The 22,124-nt window shown below is 38.7% G+C and overlaps 1 protein-coding gene across 2 annotated transcripts; it reads left to right on the forward strand.

Annotated features, from left to right (window-relative positions):
- The first annotated feature begins 5,305 nt into the window (after positions 1–5,305).
- Positions 5,306–20,150, forward strand: LOC131326851 (glutamyl-tRNA(Gln) amidotransferase subunit B, chloroplastic/mitochondrial-like). 2 transcript variants are annotated; one of them, XM_058359741.1, is made up of 11 exons: positions 5,346–5,730; positions 5,927–6,107; positions 6,459–7,130; positions 7,722–7,931; positions 9,216–9,356; positions 9,485–9,688; positions 17,184–17,381; positions 18,754–18,822; positions 19,363–19,479; positions 19,589–19,680; positions 19,752–20,150. In XM_058359741.1, exons 3-10 carry the CDS (start codon positions 6,504–6,506, stop codon positions 19,667–19,669), a joined length of 1,647 nt encoding a protein of 548 aa, XP_058215724.1. In that variant the 5' UTR covers positions 5,346–5,730; positions 5,927–6,107; positions 6,459–6,503; the 3' UTR covers positions 19,670–19,680; positions 19,752–20,150. The 2 variants fall into 2 exon arrangements, with proteins under 2 accessions (XP_058215725.1, XP_058215724.1); XM_058359742.1 differs by lacking the exon at positions 5,927–6,107 and having other exon boundaries at positions 5,306–5,381; positions 19,766–20,150.
- Positions 20,151–22,124: the final 1,974 nt, after the last annotated feature.

Below are 22,124 nucleotides of genomic sequence, written 5' to 3' on the forward strand. Positions count from 1 at the left end.
TTTTGCGAATAGAAGAATAAATTTATTTACACCTCCACCGGTGTAAATATTTGTTTCTTCCAAATCAATCATTGCGTCACGTTGCAAAACAGTGGTCTCAATTAATAAAACATGGCGACGTGACGCAATATAATTGATTTGGAGAAAACAAATGTTCACACCAGCGGTGTAAAGAATTTAATCTCATAAATAATCAAATACGTACAAATACAAATACTAAAACACAAGTCTATTCATTTGTTTTTTACTTGTTTCATTATTCTTCGTTTGAGTATTTTTCACAAGATAAAATTAGCTAAAATAAACAAGACAAATACATGTTGTGTCTATGTAAATTTTCACTCATTCTTTTTTTTTTTTTCACTCGATAAAATTAGCAAGAATTTTTGTCGACTTTATGCTCGATAGGTGACCCCTCTGTACGAAATTCTTGGATCCGCCACTGGCCGGGTGCCACGCGCATGTGGTTGCCAAAACTCAATCAAGGTAGATAATCAGCTAGCACGCCCCGTCGATAGTAGTCATGGCGACAATCGGGGCACAATGCCTTTCTTGTAGTCATCCATTTCTGGATGCAGAGAGGGTGATAGATGTGCTGGCAACTAGGGAGTACTCTCACCCAAGCTCCATCGGTGAACTCTTTGAGACAAATGCTACATTCCGTAGCACCAAAACCAACATCATTCGGGGTGGGTACATAAGCATCGAAAACGACTCTACTACTGATGGATCCAGAATTCTCGCTCCGGGTACCAGACATCTATATACCAAATAACCAAGTCCAGCGCCTATAACAATAGCAACTACCACCAAAATGGCGATCGCTATGCCAATCCGTTTATTTCCCTTGCCTGACGAAGGACTATTCGAGGTGTCATTGCCAATGCCATCCTCACTCGCCGCCACGGGGTCCAAACTGATAAGCAATATGGCGAATAATACAATGAAAACCTGCCACCCCAACAACTTTTGGTTCCCCCAGCACCTCTAACACCGGGGCATTGGTGCAGCCGCGGCGGCTTCGATGACGATCTGTTCGTTGTCGTTGTTGTTCCCATTACAACCCCCTTCATCCTCTATTGGAGTAAATGGATATGAAGAGTACTGTTGTGGCACTGGTGGAAGGTGGTCTATCTCTTCTCTTCTGGCTATAAAAAAGGAGACCTCTGGTTCTCTATAAGTAATGTATGAAGTTTATGTATCAGAGAATGAGAAACGACATGTACGGAAAGTCTGAGATATAGTGTGTGCGTGTGTAATTGTAATTGTATTCCACCCGTCAAAAAAAAATAGGCCTTTGCGAATTTTTAGCATGTGCGTTACGTACTAGCCTTTGTGGAGTGTAATTTTAACCAGTATGAGACGAATTTATGCATGGTGGCATTGCTTATGGACGTGAAATTTCAATTGCACGTGTGAAACGTTGTGCATTGCAAAATAACGTTGAACCATAGAATTGGATCGTTAACTATATCGAGAAATTTCAAGGACGAGAAGCAAAAAAGGATAACAAACACAAATTAATACTATATGAAGGAATTGTGAGTAAAGGACGAGAAGACAAATTAACACAAATTAATTACTAGTAATACTACTAGTAATTAATAAAAGAAGAAAAAGGAAGAAGATGAGTAATTATTTTTAATTAGAAAAGGTGAGGTAATACTTAAAACACATAATCACTAGCTAATTCAGAGTACTGGCGAATTTAATTTGCTCTCTCTGTTGCGATTGAATTTCAGTGTTGCGTTCATGGTGCATGCATGCATGGTTAAGCCTACAGCATGATTAGTGATTATGATGATGTTTATATATAGAGGTAAATTGAGATGTCACAATATCTATCTTGAAAAAGTTATCCAAACTCTCTTCTACGCTCAGATCCAGCCTGGGGCATAAGCCCACCGGGCCACCACCGCCTACGACTCTTACTTTTTCGGCCCAAAATAGCACCCACGGTGATCATGAGTTATGAACAGGTTGTAGTTGCAGTTAAAAGGGGACGACAGCAAGCAGCACTGTGCAACATCTTAATTAAGTTAGCTCCTTGTTTCAAATCTTTGCGACGGCGCCTATTTCTCTTTCCCAAAGGCCAAAACATTTTTCTAAACGGGTTCCCTGGCCTCTTTCCTTTCTTCTTATTCTTTCTTTGTTTTTTTTTTTTCCAAATAGAAGAAGCTTTATTAATGTCTTTAATGATTTAATGACGTGTCAATTATTGATTGGATACGCAAAAAACCCATATGTTTACGCTTCGTGCATGCATGTTTATATAGAATTTAATCTCCAATTAAGGTAAAATATTAGCCAGATTAATATAACGTACCTTAAGTAGAGTGATATATATAAACACTATTAGGTTCTTCGTTCGTGCAAGGCACGAATGTCGTGCCCGTCGAAACGAAAAAGTTATGCTAGTCTATTAATTGCTCAATTTTAGACTTTGAAGAAACATCCAAAAGTACAACTGCAGGATAAAAAGTTGCAACAGGCTTCAACTGGAAAATAAGTGAGTCCTTGTAAAGATTCCATTGCTAGAAAAAATGGAAATATTACCACAAGTTCCAAATATTATTTCACAAGTAACATCCCCCATTCACAAAGGACACATAGGTCTAGCAAGTAACAGCCCGATCGAGCTAGTACTAACAGTCTCCCTAGTCAGCAATTGCCTAGGTGAGTTTGGTAGGTGAAATTACCCTCTTGCCCTCCCTAAAAAAAAGCTAGTACTAAGAGTTATTTGAAAGAAAAAAAAAACTTAATTTTTGGCAAAGAGCAAAGTGAGAACGAGAAAGAATACAAACTTATAAGGCAATGAAAATCCATTTCCCGTGGGAACTTATGAAATCGCGCACGGATCAAACAATTTGAAAGAGGCTAAAAAAAACTATCAAATAGAAAGTCCCAAAATTTTGTTTTTTAATCTCTTTAAATCAAGGGATCCGGTTGTCAGAAGCTGGCAGATGATCAATGAATCGTCGTGTTGGTTTGTGAGGTTATGGAGTTATAAGCTTGCAAATTTAGGCCTCCTCATTATTGTCTCTGTTTGGAATAGTTAACCCTCTTTGGTTGTATGTTAATCTTGTATCAATGAAATCTCTAACCATTTTGGCAAAAAAAAAAAATTCAATCGTAATATCAAAACTCCAAGTTTTGGTGTGACTATGCTTTCTTTCTGGCTTAATTAAACATCATTGTCAAATGCAAGGACGGATTCAGGAATATAGCTTAGTAGGGGCACCTGTTAATCTCATAATGGCGAAAATTTATTTTTTTAGTCAACCATAGTAAGATTGTCCAAAATTAAAGCATGCATTACTAACTACAAAAGTTTATAACATGTACTTCAATTTAAATTAGGTAAAAATGAGCACAAAATCTCAGACAAAAATTTTAAAATATGTTTTAAATGAATATCGATAAGTTTTAGAATGATCTAGCTAGTTTTTGTTAATGATTTTATTTTAAATATTCCCCCAAACGATTAAAAATAAAAAGAATTAAAAAAAATAACTCCAAATAGACAAACGGCTCATACGTAAAGCAACAAATATAAATGCAGCATATGATGAAATTCAAGCATAAAACTAATTTTATATGTGTATTTTCGAGATATATGCAAGTGTGTGTTTATATATCAACACACTTTCATAATTATGCTAATTTATATAAAATATATTTTAAAAATATTTTAATTTCGAGTGGGGGCACGCGTTCGAATGAGAGCACATGTCCCCGCATGCCCCCTTTGGATCCGTCTCTGAACTCAAATGGCCTTTTGGACACATTAACAGCCGCCCGATAACCACTCCGGCACGACCACTTTGATGCTCTTACGTTACGCACTAATCAAATTTACCTTCAAACTATTTCTAGTCATTAACATTTTTTATTTTTTTATTTTTTTGAAGGCAAGTCCTTTGGATATATTTTCAAGACACCACTTATTTAGTTGGTCAGAATTTTTTATTTTATTTTTTTCATTTTTTATATACAATGAACATGTTTGATAAATTATTATTACTTTTATTTATTACGAAATCTAGAGAGAAAAAAAAAAGAATTGGAAATTTGGAAAACATGTTTGTTGAAACACACGAGAAAGTTAAAAGCCAGCTTAAGGTAAAACATTTGACAGTGATAAGCACATCAACTTATCACATTACCGCACAAATTTGGAAACAAAAAGCAGTTAAAACCAATGGCTTCTTACTATCGGGAGCTTTTTATAGTGTACTGTCCCCCGAATTGTTGAGAGGCCATTATTTACGTTCATAAATATGACATTGATAAAACTGAATAAACAACGAAAATTCTAGTTGTTGGTTTTTTTTGTTGGTAAGTAATTTTGGTTGATGTTGGTTCTTTTCCTGTGTTCTCCCTTTCACTTATAGAAATCAACACTGAATGCAATTCTCATCCAATTTCTACCATATTTTACAACGGCAAGACAATTTTTTACTGGTTTAAAAGGTCTTTAAACTATCTATGCCATATAAATCCTTTTGTTGTGTCAACCCTCTCAAACTAGCTAGCAAGTACTGTCAATTCTCAATGCGAATTAGACAAAGTATACTTGCAAGAGAAGTTAACAATCACCCGAAATTATTTTGTCCGAAAGACCTTCAGTATTAATGTATTGTTTAGCTTTTTGTAAAAAAATTAAGTACGACCAATTTATTCGTTCGTGAAATCAGAAAATTGTAAAATCATGAATCAGAGTTGAAAAAAGTTCAGAAAAGTTGACACTAAAGACAAAAAAAAAAAAAACACCTAGTTTAAACTTTTTCGCTTTTAGTGAATTTATTTTTTGCTTTTGGTTGAAACTTTTTTCTATTTTTAGACACTCGTCGTGATGAATAATTAATCTAAAAAATGGCTAACAAGTTACTTGGGTTAACTTTTTAGTTTCTTTTTGGCACCGTCTTTTTTTGATATTTTTTTCTAATTTTTACTAGATTCGGGTCAAATGTTTTAAATTCATATTGTTCGTCTAATGAAAAATATAGCCCAAATTTGAAAAGAGATTATGCAAGACGACGCTAAAGTTCCTTTTAGCGACGTTTTTTTAGTGTTTTTTAAATTTGGTCTATAATTTTATACTCATACCTTCTTTATTTAATTAGAGACGAGACAAACAATGTAATTAAAAATTTGACCTAAAAATTTAATTAAAATTAAGTAAAATCAACTAAAAGGACATTGCCAAAGAGTCACTAAAAAGTTAGCCCAAATCCCCCCATTGCCTAACAGAAATTTTAGAGAAGAGATGAAAAAAAAATGCTAAAGGTAATAATTTATCAAGAACAGGAGAGATAAATCAATTTTCTGTGCGATCAGAAACAGAACCAGCACCAAGTCTTGAACCAAACAGCGAACAGGTACCTCTCTCTCTCTCTACTTGCTGGTAGTATTCTTTCTGGGTTTCTGAGGCAGCGGCTTTGTGAGGGCCATGGAACCAACATCCCCACTTCAAAAGTGTCAACTCACACCCATTTCAAAAAAGGCAAAAAAAAAAAGAAAAAAAAAGACTTGATTTTGTGGAGTTTTTATGTTGAAATATATCCTTATTTGTTTCCCCTGCTAAATAGTGGTAAAATTCACTCCAATTACTACTATTTTTGTCTGGTGCTATCCTTTCTACTGCACTAGAGGCTCTGCATCTGGGCAATGCCTTATGCCAAGCAGTTATAGTTTTCTGCCTTTGTCTCTCTCGCGCGATGTTCTCTGGTACGCTACTCCCTCCCTCTCGCTCTCGCTCTCTCTCTCTCTCTCTCCATAACTCTCTCATCTCTCTCTTCCCCTCTCTCTCAGTCTCCTGCAAGACCCTAGATTGGGTTTGTGTCTTTGGTCCATTGATATTTGTTCCTCTTTATGAAACTCAAATTCTGCAGTTGTATATAAATAATCTTTGTTCTTCTTGTAGATTAGTTGAAGAATACCAGCCCCATTTGTAAGAGAGCATAGGTTTATTTCCAGATTGAGGATTTCTACGAAGCGAAAGTAATCCCTGAGCGGAGTGAGGTCTGAACTCTGAACGGTACTTTTTATTGAACAAAATCTCTCCCAAACTGGCGCTGGATGTTTGCTTTTTATGAAATAATCTTGTGAGTATAGAGTCACCTGATAATTGTTTGTGTGGAACTTTTTTCTTTCATTCAATTTGAAGAATAAAAACAAACACAAAAACAAAAATGATATTACCAAACATGTTTGTGTTTTCAGTTTTTGTTGTTTTCAAAAAGATTATTACCAAACATGTTTCTTGTTTTTGTTTTTATGAAAACATAAACCTGTTTTTATTTCTAGTTTTTTAAAAATTGAAAACTGAAAACTAAAAAGGTTACCAAACGCACCCTATGCATTCAAACAAACGGATCCTCAGTTTGGTTAGGCTCTTTCTGATGATTGTTTCATGTGTAAATATTCTCTTATTGCTTATTACAATATTTTTGCAGCCTCTCCATTGTTTGATTTTCAAGTTGGACTGAATAACCAGCAAGATGGCATTGACATTCTTTAAATGTATTCAAACCCGTCCTTTTTTGCTATACCCACTTGGGTTATTGCCAAGAAATCATGGTCTACTTTATTGCACAATGAGAAGCACACAAACTCAAACTGCAAAACAAGAAGGGCAACAGCCCCAATCGAAAGTTTCAACCCAAAGCCGTGCCGAAAGACTTGACAGTGCTTTGAAAGATTACGAGGCAGTAATTGGTATAGAGACCCATGTACAGCTGTCTACTCTTACCAAGGCCTTCTGCAGTTGCCCTTACAACTATGGGTCTCAACCAAACACCACTGTTTGCCCCATTTGCATGGGCTTGCCCGGTGCATTGCCTGCTTTGAACTCTAAGGTCATACAGTCCGCCGTGAAGTTGGGCCTTGCGCTTAATTGTAAACTGTCTTTACGTTCAAAGTTTGATAGGAAACAATACTTTTACCCAGACCTTCCCAAAGGCTACCAAATATCTCAGTTTGATGTCCCGATTGCAACAGCGGGTTTTGTTGATGTGGATCTTCCGCTTGAGTTTGGTGGTGGGCATAGGAAGTTTGGCATTACCAGGGTCCATATGGAAGAAGATGCTGGAAAGCTGCTGCACACCGGGAATGGGAGTTACTCAGAGGTACCTTTGTTTTTCGGTTCAGTTAATAGTTAGTCTTGAACATTTTATTTGGACAAGTTTGTTGAACATATGATTTTGTTTTGGCAGTTAGTTAATGGAGTTGCGACGATTCACGATTTCGTTTCGCTCAATTGCAATGGGTTTGGTTTATGGGTTAAGTTGATATTATTACGGCATGGGCTAATGACTTAATATACATGGGAAACTTGGTATGAGAGTCAATCCCATTCCAACCCATATGAAAAAAAAAAAAATTAGTTCACACCCTATGAATCTATGATGATAGACCTAAAAGGATATACGTGACAAACCCAAGAAGAAACTGCACTAGAGGGGAGATGTTTGAGAATCCCACATTGCTTGGGATGGAATGTTTTATGCGTCGAGATATTTGTTGGGCCTCTCCACCTAATAATTAAAGCTTTTTGGTTGGATACAAGTTTCTTCAATCAGGAGAATACTAGTTTTGATGTGCTTTGATTTCTACATCAAGTTCAGTGCTGATGTTACTATACTCTATTGTATAGGTTCCTTGCCAGACGGCTTTCCATTGACAAATATAACAAAAATTTCAGAGATTCCTGTGTGCAGGTTGATTTGAATAGAGCAGGGGTGCCTTTGCTTGAGATCGTTTCTGAACCTGATATGAGAACTGGAATAGAAGCTGCAGAGTATGCTTCAGAATTGCAGAGGTTGGTCCGGTTTTTGGGAGTGAGCAATGGTAATATGCAAGAAGGTTCACTTCGTTGTGATGTCAATGTCTCCGTACGACCCATTGGGCAATTAGAGTTTGGTACAAAGGTAACTGAGTGCGTGTTTTCTCATTGAAGTAAAAGATGATGGCAATCCTTTCTCCTAGTTTAGAGCTTAACCCAGCTTAAAGTTCTAAAACTTCTTTCCAGTTTTTCTCCTGTTTCTTACTTTACATGAGCAGCTCTTAGTTTTTTATCTTGTTCCCAGCTTGGTCGAATGGGGTTTGAGTAAGAATTCTATATGGAGCTGTTTTGGAGTAGCTACTGCTACTACTAATACTGCATTAGCACTATTAGACTCATTTAAGAATGAGCTAAGGCAGTATGGGAGTTATACGTGTGGAGTGTAGCAGTAAATGCCAATGCGAAGAACAGTCAACATAATTTGAGCCACTGAAAGACAATAAATATGGTTTTGCATACTTATGAAAGTTGTTGGGAACACAATGCCGCTCAATGCAACCACTCTCCGTACCAATTGTTGAGTCCTTCCCGGGGTTTTTACCCATTTAGCAGTTTATCACATATATCATTGTGTTCTTTGTTTGGTTGCCTTCCGTTTGTGTGATTGGTTGATATGTGGGCTGTTGATTGAGAGATCAAACATACCAAATCGTATAACCTAGGCAATCAAGGGAACTAGTATTAGAGCTAGGAATGGGTTCTAATAGCAGGAGCGTCATCGTGAGGGAGGGATTGTTGGGAACACAATGCGGCTCTCTGCAACCGCTCCAAAAAAATGTAAGTGCGCTTGCGATGTCCAATGCCATAAAGACTTAAGTGAAGCCATCTCTAACACCAATGGATTTTGCAATTGATGGTGGATCTCAGTCAGACAACCAAAGTGGTGGGTATGAGCTTGGCAGCCTGTAGAGGTTAAGAGAATTTTATTGCTAGCGAAGAAAGAAAGCACACTACTAAGAATTAAAAAGATAAGTGCTATTTTTATTAAAGATTCTCCTTTTAAGAAGTTTGGGAAGGTCGAAACTATTTTCTTTTTTCTTTTGATAAACTAATGTACTCATGGTCCTTTTGACCAATATGAGAGAATAGAATAGCACAATTGAGCAACTTCAATAAAAATCTTTCCATCACCATCTGCAGAAATTTATGTCTTTCAGGTTGCAACTGAGTAGTTGAGTCATCTGTCAAGTGCTATGCTGCATTTGCTATCTCATTCTGGCTTCTTTCACGGGATATTATACCTTACCATTATAAGAAGGGATCCTTTCTTGCTAGCTGTATGTATTTGTCTGTTTGGGTCTTGTGTCGTGTGGGAGTGAGTGTACAGAGTCTGGCAGTTCTTAAGAATAAGCTCACTCTGGATTGACAGGTTGAGGTGAAGAATTTGAACTCTTTTTCAGCAATAAATAGGGCCATTGAGTTTGAGATACTGAGGCAGGTGCTTCTCCACAATGAAGGCCAGAGTGATCAGATTGTACAGGAGACACGTCTTTGGGATGAGGGCAGTCAGGTTAATGCTAAATCTTTTTTTATGCTAGTAATGTAGAAGTGCATGGGACATAGTCACATAGTAACTGGGACTTAAATAAGTTTCTCATGACTACTTATATGTTCGATTAATCCTCATTGTGCTTTTAGAAAACAGTTACAATGAGGAAGAAGGAAGGGCTTGCTGATTATCGTTATTTTCCTGAGCCCGACCTTCCAGAAGTTATTCTTAGTGAGGAGTTCATTGAGGGCATTCGTGATTCTTTACCTGAGCTTCCAGAAACGAAGCGGCGAAGATACGAGAAAATGGGTCTAAGCATGCAAGACATTCTTTTCCTAGCAAATGATATAAATGTAAGTGGTGTTCATTGTTGTTTCTAGTATTGGTACTACTGTTATTGCCCCTGTTGGTTTATATTGAGTTTTCAAGATAAATAGAGAACTTAAATTGATAGTTAGCTTATGCAACTGCCTCTCAGTGCTCCCACATCGTGTGTGCAGATTGATTAGTTAAGGTCTTAGACTTTGCCCCCAAAATATTCCCAATTTTTCATCAGTAAAGATAAAAGTATGTATAAGCGTGAAGGGGATGCGATCCACGTACTAGAGAAAAAGAATATTCTATTAAAGCTATCCATTAGGAGATACTTGGGACAAAATGGCCCTCCAGTCTATAATTGCACCGAATCTACAAAGTTCAGAAAAGAATCAATGCTTAGGGGCACGGACGCTTACACAAACTATAAAGTAACCAAAAACGGATCTTAATCAGTGAGATGGGTTCTTCCTTGCCTTGGAAAAATCGTATATTTCACTAAGCCAAATTGACTTGATAAGGCACAATGATGCCAACGACCAAGGCTTACTTCTCTGCCTTCCTACCCTTCCGCCACTCCAACTGGCTATTGTCCATGCCACCTCATCATGGAGCAGCTGCCAACGCAAAAATTTTCCTGCAGGTATCCCCACCGACAAAATGATTTTTCACGTAAACCCTGCCCATGTCGCTCCTCTCAAAACCGAGTAATAAAAAAGCGCCATTTATATTTTTCCCTGCCCTACTTTATGAAGGCTTCTTGTCGCCTCTCTTCAAGGGATGCTTTGTAAAGAGTATTCCCTTTCAAAATGCAAGTAGAATGGGCCCACATCAGAATGTCTTAAGTAACTAAAGACAGATGCCTAACTTTCAAGAGAAGACTTAGATTTTGAAGTATGCTACCCCCTATCCTACACCCTAGTTCATTCTTTCCCAACAAGGAGGATCCGATAAGAATAATAAGACGACCAGACGAGAAGCTGTGAGTCGGGGCTAGGAAGTGGCTGCTTATAGCAGAGGATAGATCATTTTTCTCCCACTCATCAATCATTTGAGGAAGTTAAGAAGCCCTGCAGGTTGGTAGTATTGGTTCTTGTTAGATTATTATGGGTTTATTTGTAATTAGTTTATTAGTTGTTCTATTATGTAACTAGTTCATTCTCTAGGACCATAGTATAATTAGTCTAATGTGTTGTATACATACTTGCGTTGTATTTAGTTTATGGTATGAGAAATATAACCCTAAATTTCTACGTCTCTCAATTTCACATGGTATCAAAGCGGTAGAACTGAGACCCACCTGTCGTTTTTTCCCTTCCGATCGATCGAGACTCAGCAACTTCCATCCACCGTCGAGTTTTTCCAGACCTGTTCGAACCCAGTCGCCTCTGACGTCGACGAACACTGATGTGTGCTCGTTAGCCTTTCTTGACGAACCCAGTCGCCTTTTCCATACCTTTGCCCTCGTTGACCACTTTCTGACGCCGACATCGGCACCTCCGTGGTCCATTCCGCCGCCGTGCAACTTCACTCCAGTCGATCCCGACTATTTCTGACGCCATTCGACCCTTGTCGACCTTATACGCACCAGATCTGCCTGTCCCGATGTCGTCTCTGCATCTCCAGCCATTTCTGACCACACCTGAAGTTCGCCGGACTACCTACGACCTCCGACAGCCCTGACCCAGTTCAGTTCCGACCTTGCCTACACTCGCTGGACCTCTGACAGATTGTTTCAGCGGTAGAACTCTTTAATTTGGAACAGTGGTAGTGGTAGGAATTTTTAATCTACATATTTGGCATTGTTTGTAGTGGTAGGAGCTTTCAACAGGAGTATTTGAAAATTTATTTGGCACTGTTTGGCACTCTGAATATTTATTTTGAGGTGGTTTGCGGCAATTAGTATTGTTTTGGGGTGTTTATTGCTGAGTTGACTAAGTATTGTGGATTCGGAGTTGTGGTTCTACTGTTAAAATTTCATCAGAGGATAAAAACAAGGCTTCCATTAATACAAAGGATGATTTGAGTCGCGTAGGGACTCTGGACAACTCTTCTCTAGATATTTGTCATCTTAAATTGGATAGTACCAATTATTTGATTTGGTCTCGCACTTTCACTTTAGCTATTGAGGCCAAAGGGATGTTAGAGTTCATTGAGGGCCCTGTTACCCCACCTGTCGAGGCTGTTGAACTTAAGAAGTTTAAATCTTAGAAATCGTTGGTCATGACCTGATTGTTTAACTCCATGAGAGCTGATATTCGTCATACTATGCTGCTCCTTGATACTCCATATCAGATTTGGACTACTGCAGCCCAAACCTATTCGCAACAAGGTAATGATGCACAGTGTTTTGAGTTGAGGAAAAGATTTCGTACATTGGAACAAAATCATTGCCCCAGCATGACAGGAATTTGATTATTATCAGGGGTTTCAGTTTGTTTGTGCGGTGGATACTGTTAATTGGCTAAAAAGGATAAAGAAAAGTCGTGTTTATGACTTTCTTGCTGGCCTTGATGTGGAATATGATCCAATTAGAGTGCAGGTGTTGGGTCGTATTCCGTTTCTGTCTTTGGGAGAGACCTATGCCATTGTTCAGCAAGAGGAGAGTAGGAGGAGTGCTATGGTGCATACTCCTACTTCTGATCGTTCTGCTTTGGTTGACATTCCTCAAGGTAAGTTTGGTTCTAGTGGTGGGCTTGTTCCACAGAGTGGTAAGTCGCAGCCTGGTGCTAGCAGTGGGCCTATTGATCGTGAGTTACTCCGGTGTGATCATTGCCACAACACCGGCCATACCAGAGATTTCTGTTGGAAGTTACATGGCCGTCTCCCTCGCGGGCGAGGGGATGGACGCGGTGGTCGCGGTCGTGGTTTCATGTGTTCTCAGGCGCAGACTCATGTTTCAGAGTCCACAGCTGCTACCTTGCCTGATTCTGGGTTCAATACTGGAGTTCAGGCACCTTCTGATCATGTTAGTGGATTTTCTCAGGGGGAGATGCAAGCTCTCAAGCACCTCATGGCACGGGCTGATTCTCCATCTATTACAGCTCCCACCTCCACAACAGGTTCCGCATCATCCTATTTTGCCCACACTGGTATTCCAGCTAGCGCATGTACTGCCTCTTCTGCTATTCCTTGGATTATAGATTCTGGTGCCTCAGATCATATGACAGGTCGTTCCTCTATATTTGATTCTTACTCTACTTGTTCTGATAAGGATAAGGTCAAAATAGCAGATGGATCATTTTCTGCTATTTCAGGTAAATGTTCCATTCGCTATTTCCCTCTCTTCAATTCTTCATATTCCAAACTTTGCGACTAACTTTCTGTCTGCTAGTAGTCTTGCTCGTTCTGCAAATTGTTTAATGACCTTTTTTCCTACTCATTGTGTTTTTCAAGAATTGGACACGGGCAAAGTGATTGGCAGTGGTAAAACACAGGGTGGCATTTATTTTTTGGAGTCTGCACCTCGTCTACCCTTGTCATGTGGTTTTGCCCTACGAGCAGATTCGAGTTCAGCTCTCTCTATGTTACATCAGTGGCATCGTAGATTGGGTCATCCCTCTTTTGGGATTTTAGTAAAACTTTTTCCTACTTTAATTAAGCATTATTCTAGGAGTCAGTTTTTTTGTGAAGCCTGTAAGCTTGGAAAACATAAATGTTCATTTTATGCACCTATTAATAAACGGAGTGACTCCGCTTTTATGGTTATTCATTCTGATGTTTGGGGTCTTTCTCATGTTACCTCTCTTAAAGGTTCTCGGTGGTTTGTCACTTTTATTGACTGTTATTCTCGTGTGACTTGGGTGTATTTACTTAAGTCAAAAAGTGAAGTATTTTCTTGTTTCAAATCTTTTCATGCAATGGTGCGCACTGAATTTGACACGAATATCAAAATTCTCCGTAGTGACAATGGCACAGAGTATATCGATAGGAATTTTAGGGCTTTTCTAGATAACAATGGTATTCTTTTTCAGACAACTTGTGTTGACACTCCATAACAAAATGGAGTTGATGAACGCAAAAATCGTCTTGCTAAAGTTGCTCGCTCTCTTTTGTTCACTATGAATGTTCCCAAATATTTATGGGGAGAAGCAATTTTTACTGCAACTTATCTTATTAACCGTATGCCATCTAGTGTTCTCCACTTCAAGACTCCTATTAAGTGTCTTCCTAACAGTTCTCGTGTCCTGACTCTTCCTTCGAGAGTTTTTGGTTGTGTGTGTTTTGTTTATGCTTCTCACCCTGCTGGTGGCAAGTTGGGTCATGAAGCTCATAAGTGTGTTTTTGTTGGGTATTCTCCTACCCAGAAGGGCTATAAATGTTATGATCCTCACTCTAGAAAGTTTTTTGTCTCTATGGATGTCACTTTTTGAGAAATAGTCTTTTTACTCTCTCTCCACTCCATCTCTTCAGGGGGAGCAGCATGTTTGTCAGGAAGAGATGAGGGAGGAAGAAGTGTTTACATCTCAAACTCAAGGGTCATGGTCACTTCCCTTTTATAGTGAGGGGGAGAAAGAGAAGTCTGGAGTGGAACCAGTGTCTGTTGATAGTGCAATAGGACATTGGTGGACGAGTGGATGTGGATGGGCGTATCAGACCCAGTGAATGGCCTACTACTTTGGCAACATATCAAAAGAAAGGAAAGAAAGGCCAATCTTCATGTGTACTACCACCTTGCCAATCACCATCCCCTGTTTCAGTTCCGGACTCCTTAGTTGACTCATCTGGTAATGAATCTTCTCCCTCTGAACCTCTTATTATTGATTCTGATAATCTTCTTGTTGCTCTTCGGAAAGGTGTTAGGTCATGTACTCAACATCCCATTTTTCAGTATGTCTCTTATGATCGTTTATCTCTTTCATACCATGCATTTGTTTCGTTTCTTTCTTCTATATCTATTCCACAGAATTGGCAAGATGCGTTCATGATATATGAGTGAAAAAGAGCTATAGTAGAGGAGATGACAGCTTTGAAAAAGAATGACACTTGGAGTTGGTATCACTTCCAAGAGGAAAGAGATCAGTGGGATGTAAGTGGGTTTTCACTGTTAAGCAGAATGCTGACGGTACAGTTGAGAGATACAATGTGAGACTTGAGACTTGTAGACAAGGGTTTTACTCAAACCTATAGCATTGACTACGAGGAGACGTTTGCTCCAGTAGCGAAGATGAACATTGTGCAGGCTTTGATTTCTTGTGCTGCTAATTTGAATTAGCTTCTTCACTAGTTTGATGTAAAAAATGCATTCCTTCATGGTGAGTTAGAGGAGGAGGTGTATATGGATATACCACTGGGATTTTCTTCCTTAGAGACTAAGGGAAAGGTGTGTAGATTGAAAAAGGCTCTTTATGGGTTGAAGCAATCAACTCGAGCGTGGTTTGACAGGTTTTCAAAGGCTATGTTGAAGTTTGGTTACAAACAGAGCCATGCAGATCATACTATGTTCATCAAAGGAGGTGCTGGTAAAATCGTTGTCCTTATTATTTATGTTGATGATATGATAATGACAGGCAATGATGTGAATGAGTTTGTTAATCCCAAGTCCAGTCTCGCTCAAGAATTTGAGATTAAGGATTTGGAACCACTAAGATATTTTCTTGGAATGGAAGTGGCAAGGTCTGATAAAGGTATTTTTATCTCTCAACGGAAGTATATACTTGATCTTTTGGAAGAAACAAGTATGTTGAGCTGTAGACCTGCAGATTCTCCTATTGAGGCGAATCATCATCTTAATGGAGATGTAGGGGAGCGCACTAATAAGGAGAGATATCAGTGGCTTGTGGGTCGACTGATATACTTCACGCACACCCGACCGGATGTTACTTATGCAGTAGGTGTTAGCCAATTTATGCATGATTCTCGTACTTCACATCTGAATGTAGTTTACCGTATCTTAAGGTATCTCAAGGCTGCTCCAGGGAGAGGAATTCTGTTTTCTAATCATGGTCACCTACGGTTGGAGGCATTTACTAATGCCGACTAGGCTGGTTCTGTGGATGATAAACGTTCTACTTCTGGCTACTGTACTTTCCTTGGGGGGAATTTAATTACTTGGCGAAGTAAGAAGCAATCAGTGGTTGCCAGGTCTAGTGCAGAAGTTGAGTATAAAGCTATGGCACATGGAGTTTGTGAGCTCTTATGGCTCCAAACAGTGCTACGTGATTTGGGAATTTCTGATAATGGTCCTATGAAACTCTACTGTGACAACAAAGCTGCTATAAACATTGTTCATAATCCTGTTCAACATGACAAAACGAAGCACATAGAGATTGACAGGCACTTCATCAAGGAGAAGCTGAGCAAGGGGTTGATATGCATGCCTTTTGTGTGATCCGAAGATCAATTAGCTAATATATTCACAAAAGGACTTGGTCGCAAGAGTTTTCACCCCATTGTGTTCAAGTTAGACTTGATTGATATCTTCACACCAACTTGAGGGGGAGTGTTAGATTATTATGAGTTTATTTGTAATTAGTTTATTAGTTGTTCTATTATGTAACTAGTTCATTCTCTAGGACCATAGTATAATTAGTCTAATGTGTTGTATACATACTTACGTTGTATTCAGTTTATGGTATGAGAAATATAACCCTAAATTTCTACGTCTCTCTCAATTTCACAGTTCTCTTATAGCATCAAAACAGCAAATAGGATAAGGAAGAGAAACTAAACTAATACTCCCCTTGCCTCTCAAATCTAACATTGTCATCTCCTGTACTCACCCCAACTTGGCCATAAAGCAACTCCAGCAACATGCAAACCAGATCCAACTCCCTATCACGAATGATCTTCTGAGGTCAATGTCCATAAACATTCAATAATCGTTCCTCCGCATCTGGTTCGCCACACTGCCTACTGCTAAGTGGAAAACAGCGGGAAAATCTCTAGCTGGTGACTCTTCAGCACAGTTCCTGTGTTTCCAGAAGTCTTTCCTATCCTGGATTGCCACCGTAAAACTCACCATCTTGAAGCAATCCTTTCTCGCCGTACTAATCCCCTTCGTCAAACCCTTACAAGGAGAACTTCAATCCTCTGTGATCACCCAATCACTCCAACTGTTACCGTACTTTGCCACTATCATCCTCCATGAAAACTTGTCACTCTGGCAAGTAAACCTCCACAGGACCACAGCAATACATCCAAAGCTCTATCAAAAACTCCCAGCCTTCTTATTCCTGCACCATCCCGCATTTGTGCATCCTGTTATGTACTTCCCCTTTGTAGTGCTTAAGTTTCTGCTTGACGATCATCACTAGAAGGCATTCCGTTCTCTTAGCTACTTTTAGCATACAGAAGAGAACTTCAATCTTTGAAAACCTCTTTTTTGCTACGTCACCAGCCATGCACTGTGAGCTCCAATCATGCATTACTTTTCAGCATATATCTAGTCAAGTCTTGAGGCCTAAGATTGAAAAGCTTTCTAAACCATGTTCCTGATTAGAATTTGCCTCATTGCTTTTTAAAGAGGTTAATGCAGACTTGTATTGAATGATCTTAGATGGTTATTTCACCCCTGCTGTATGAATGTTTCAGGTTGCAGATTTTTTTGATGAGACTATTGGCAAGGGTGCTGATGTAAAGCTTGCTGCCAATTGGATAATGGGGGATGTTGCTGCCTACATGAAAAATGAAAAATTGACTATAAATGAGATTAAACTTACCCCGCAAGAGCTAGCTGAGCTGATTGCTTCAATAAAAGGTGGTACAATTAGTGGAAAGATTGGTAAAGAGGTTTGTATATGCAACTGACTACAATGTTTTCCTGTTCCATTAGTACATTAATTGACATATCGTCCTCCAAGCAATTTTTTCTTTTGCTAAAAATCTCTAAGATTTCTCTTAGTGCATTACACTGTTGTGCTTAGTGACGACGCGAAAGAGCAGTCTGATGTGGCTCCTCTGGCCGTGCGGCCTTGCTCACTTCTCTGGCCATGTGGCATCGAGCTATAATCTTCAAAAGGGTTTGAAGGGTCTGGTTTAAGGGAAGTTTTTGTTTTCAAGGGTTCACATGAAAATAAATTCTGTTTGACGATGAATGTAAGAGGTTTTTAGTTTCCTAGTTCTCAAGAAGGTCGACGAATCGATTGTAAACCTGAGGTTCCATCTAATAACAAGGGAGGAAACCCATGTCAAGAAAAGATTGAACAATCGGTTAGGAAAATGAAGGAGCTGGCTGATGTTGACACTAAGGAAAACGAAAGATGGTTGATTGTTCTAGCCGTCAAATTTCTAGTGTAAGCCTTTTAAGGTTAAGAAGAAAACAGTAGCTGGTTGGTTTCGGCAGGGAAGGAAAGGGAACTGGGGAGAATTCAATTTGTGGTGAATTATGATGGTCAAAACGGTTGTGATGTTACATGCAGTAAGGACTAAGAAGCCAATTAATGCCTCTCTTTCTTTCTTTTTTCATTTTGATCATCTTGTAGTTTAGGAAGCAGTAAAAGGATATTCACCGAAAGTCCCAGACATGTGCTTTGGTAAAGCTGGTGGTGGCAAATGGTAATTGGTGTCGGAGGATGAGAGAGCTCATTTGGAGAGTGGTACATTATTGAAGCTGTGTTAAGTTGGTTTGGGTTACTGTTGATGGGTCAGGCTTACCAAACCAAACCGAGCCTTACGTCCCAATCACTTGGGGTCGGCTACATGAATCCGTTTCCTACATGACGGGTCAGGCTTATACATTTTTTTTTTGTTCCTTGTTTTGGTATTGTCGTGAGGGTTGAGTCCAGTTGGAACGTTTTGCAGTATAATTTTTCTTTTCCCCTGATTTAATAAACAAGTTATTTCAAGGGGCACATGAGGTATCAGGATAAATGCCTGCATACTGAGCATGCACTGTCATTAGAATGAGTTAAGGGAATGATCAGACCTTATGAAACGGGTTATATGGTATTGAACCTTAGCTCAGACAAAAAAGGTAGTTTAAATGATGATTTTTTACAAGTACTAGTTTTCAAGCTGTTCTTGTGGGGACTGGGAGAGGAAGTGTAATCTGTTGCATTAATGACCTGGTAAAGATGTTCAGGTAGTTCTGCATAACATTTTTTGGAGCGCATGCGATCAATATTCTATTTATTCTCTAACATTTCCTGCACAAGTTTTGCAGATACTGTTTGAGCTGATGACCAAAGGTGGAACTGTCAAGGGATTGATAAAAGAAAAGGATTTAGTTCAGGTAACATTTATCGGAAATTTGTACATACTAGCAGTGCTGCTCATGCTTTGCACGTGGAGTTCTTCTGTTAAGGAGGGGTTTTTTATTGTAAAGTTAAATAAATTAGTAATTTTAACTTGTCCCTACCTTCAGAACTAGTAATATTGGTAATATGTACGAATTCAACTGATGCCCCTATGCTATGAAATGACAATGTTTTCATGATGGTTTGATGAACTGTAATTTTTACTTTTAATTGTCACCCAAGTGTAAGTGCTTATTATGGAATTGGACATAGTTTATTGGCAAGTGTAAACATCAAAACCTATATGTGTATTTTCCTGCAATTGAGAGAGAAATTCAAAGGCCCTTTGGGCCTTTGGCCCCTTCTTTATTAACATACCATGTGGATCCCTAAGCTTTAAGGGGGACAACACATTAGATACATGCAGTGAAAGATTTTAGACCGAACTGTAAGATTTCCACGTAAGCAATATCGAGACATGTGGCAAGATAGATTACATGCCAGCTGATGCTTCCTTCATCTATTAATCCTGTTAGATTGTAGATCCAGTTGAAATAGAGAAAATGGTGGTTAAAGTGCTGGCAGAGAATCCAAAGCAGCTGGAACAGTATCGTGGAGGCAGAACTAAGTTACAAGGCTTCTTTGCCGGCCAGGTATGAGACTCTGCATAGTTTGACAAGCATTTTTTCTCTCCTGATTATATTTTTTAGATTCTTTCATGTGGACAGAATGATTCTAAATACTATGGTAAAAAATTCTCAGATAATGAAACTATCAAAAGGTAAGGCGAACCCAGGGCTTTTGAACAAGATCCTTATGGAGAGACTAAATGCCGAGAGCTGATAATGTCAAAGGTGGGTTACTAGTAATTCTTTCGGTTTTGCTGAATTGTGTGCCAACTGTTGATTGTTTCACCATGCATTAGTGTTTTTGGTCCAGCTCCAGCTTGACTACAGGTATTTTGCTCAACTAGCTGCAAATCAATGCCGTCTGTTGAGTGTTTTAAGGCTCTTCTGTGGATTTGGTTGAAGCCGCGCTCTTGGTAAAGGCATGATGTTTATCCCATTTTCGCAGAGGCTAAATCTGTTACTTGAAGTGGCACCGCCAGGATGCTAAAGACAAGTAATTACTGTAGCGCAAAGCCCAAGCAATTCAGGATAGAACTTCGTTAAGTGATATGATGTGGCTATAAGTACTTTTCAAGCAATATGATTTGTTGCTAGCTACTATTTTTGCAATATGTCTGGCTTGCTACAGAGCTTGCTATTAGCTAATAAAAAGACTTGTAATCTTTGTAATATAGCGAAAATTCACGTTTGGATCATCTCTCTTCCAAGAATTTTCTTTTTTTTTTATCCTGGTTTCTTGTTTTGTATATTTCCAAACTTTTTGTTATCAGGTGGTGTTCACGATGGCCATTTCGTAAAATTTTGGTGCTCTTAGACCATGTCTCCAGTACATGAAATCATTAGAAAAAAAAATGTTCAAATTGGGAAGTCCGATTGAGAGTCGCGCTTGTAAACTCATGCACTAAGAGCATCTCCAGAGAAGTAGGAAAATGGGATTTTGACCAAAGTTCTCTTCCTCCTTTGGAGTTGCATGCTCTAAATAGCAGCTATGTAGGTTGCAAATTTCCCTAATGGTTTTAGAAAATTAACAATCATAATAAACCAGAATTTAGAACTATCATGAATCTCCTTTCGAATACTCCCTCTGTTTTTAAATAAGTGTCCGGCGCGCAAAATTTGGCTTTACAAAACATGCATATTTTTTATTAAAAAATTTAATTTTTTTTCACAATCTAATAGAACTCATTGTTATCTATTGAGTTGTGAAAAAAAATTGATTGTTTTAACAAAACAAATGCATCTTTTTGAAGGCCAAATTTTGCGGACCGGACACTTATTTAGGGACGGAGGGAGTACTATATATTCTTTGATTGAGAGTCGCGTGGATTAGTGTATATCCTTACTAACCTTTAATTTCAATTTCCCATCACTCATTCCAACCCATGCAACTACTAATCAAATCCTTTTTAATCATATATATACGATGTTACGCTTGTTTTTTGCAACACATATATAGTTAGAGAGCCCTGCTATTTGCATAACGTATAATAATAGTCCTGTTCAATTGTTTTTGGGTATCCACTTAGCAAAGGGGCACCCCAGAAAACAAGAAAGACACTTGACAAAACCCAAGCCCTTGTCCAAGCATATATTATGACATTGGATATGCATATATTCTTGTACATTACCAACACACCTCATTTGACAAAAATGAAATGAGTAAAAGTAAAGCAACAATTATCGCGATACGATTCTATGCCTAAAATACAAGATATGACAAGATCACGATACATAATACTTTCACACTAACTTGAACCGAAAAGCCAACATATACTTCAATTAGCGGATTCTAATCAGATACTATCATATTGTATGGAATGTTCTGGCTTCCCGGAGAAGATGAGAGGATATGGTTTTCAGAATGGGAAATTTGATGGGCAGTTATTTCAATCAGACATTCACTAAATTAAGGAAGAGAACAATTGAAAAGAAACTTCATTTGAGAATCCCACCTCACGTGAACGAATAATGCCTTAGCAATGACGAGCAACATGGAAGCAAAGACAAGGATATTGATTTTAGATTGTAACTTGGCAGAAAGCGTCCTCAGTAATTCCAAGACCCTAGCCGTTGCCTCGGCACCTGCTTCATGGTACCTTCAATATCAACACAAATGATCAAATTATCAGAGAACAAAAGGAATTATCACATACATAGGAAGTTATTAAACACTTCGTGAGATATTTACAGAAATGAAACCTTGTTAGTGCATCCTCCACCTTCATAGTGGTAAACCGTTCCTCTCCAACCTTTCGACCCTTGGAATCTACAGTAGCTTTGAGCTGTTTAATTTGTACTTCTCGTGGAGTACCAGCCCAAACAGCTGGAGTGAAGCGTATTCAGCGTATTCCCTTGAACCAAACAGCTTCATGCTCCCGAGCATATAATATTTCTCCCTTCGGGCCTCCAAGTGGAGCTGTGGAAGCTTTTATTCTTGAAATAATAGGGAGGAAATCTTGAGAAACCTATAAGAATGTCATGCAACAAAGTTTTATGTGTGTATTTTAGGTACGTTATATGCTACTCAGGAAACTGAATAGCTTGAACGTACATTTAGATATGAAATTCCTGGCACCTGCTTCATTACAATTGCCCTTAAGAGGGACCTACCATCTCATTTTTCGTGCAAGATTCTAACACACAGGCCTTATCATCAACTTTTTAGAATA

This window comes from Rhododendron vialii, chromosome 5a, assembly GCF_030253575.1.
Source record: "Rhododendron vialii isolate Sample 1 chromosome 5a, ASM3025357v1".
Taxonomy (NCBI): Eukaryota; Viridiplantae; Streptophyta; class Magnoliopsida; order Ericales; family Ericaceae; genus Rhododendron; species Rhododendron vialii.

Excerpts from the sequence above, each read along its gene's own strand:
- LOC131326851 (XM_058359742.1), top strand. The coding sequence starts at position 6,504 with ATGGCATTGACATTCTTTAAATGTATTCAAACCCGTCCTTTTTTGCTA. Across the intron at positions 17,382-18,753 it reads GTGGAAAGATTGGTAAAGAG|ATACTGTTTGAGCTGATGAC; the intron begins GTTTGTATATGC and ends CAAGTTTTGCAG. Across the intron at positions 18,823-19,362 it reads AAGAAAAGGATTTAGTTCAG|ATTGTAGATCCAGTTGAAAT; the intron begins GTAACATTTATC and ends TAATCCTGTTAG.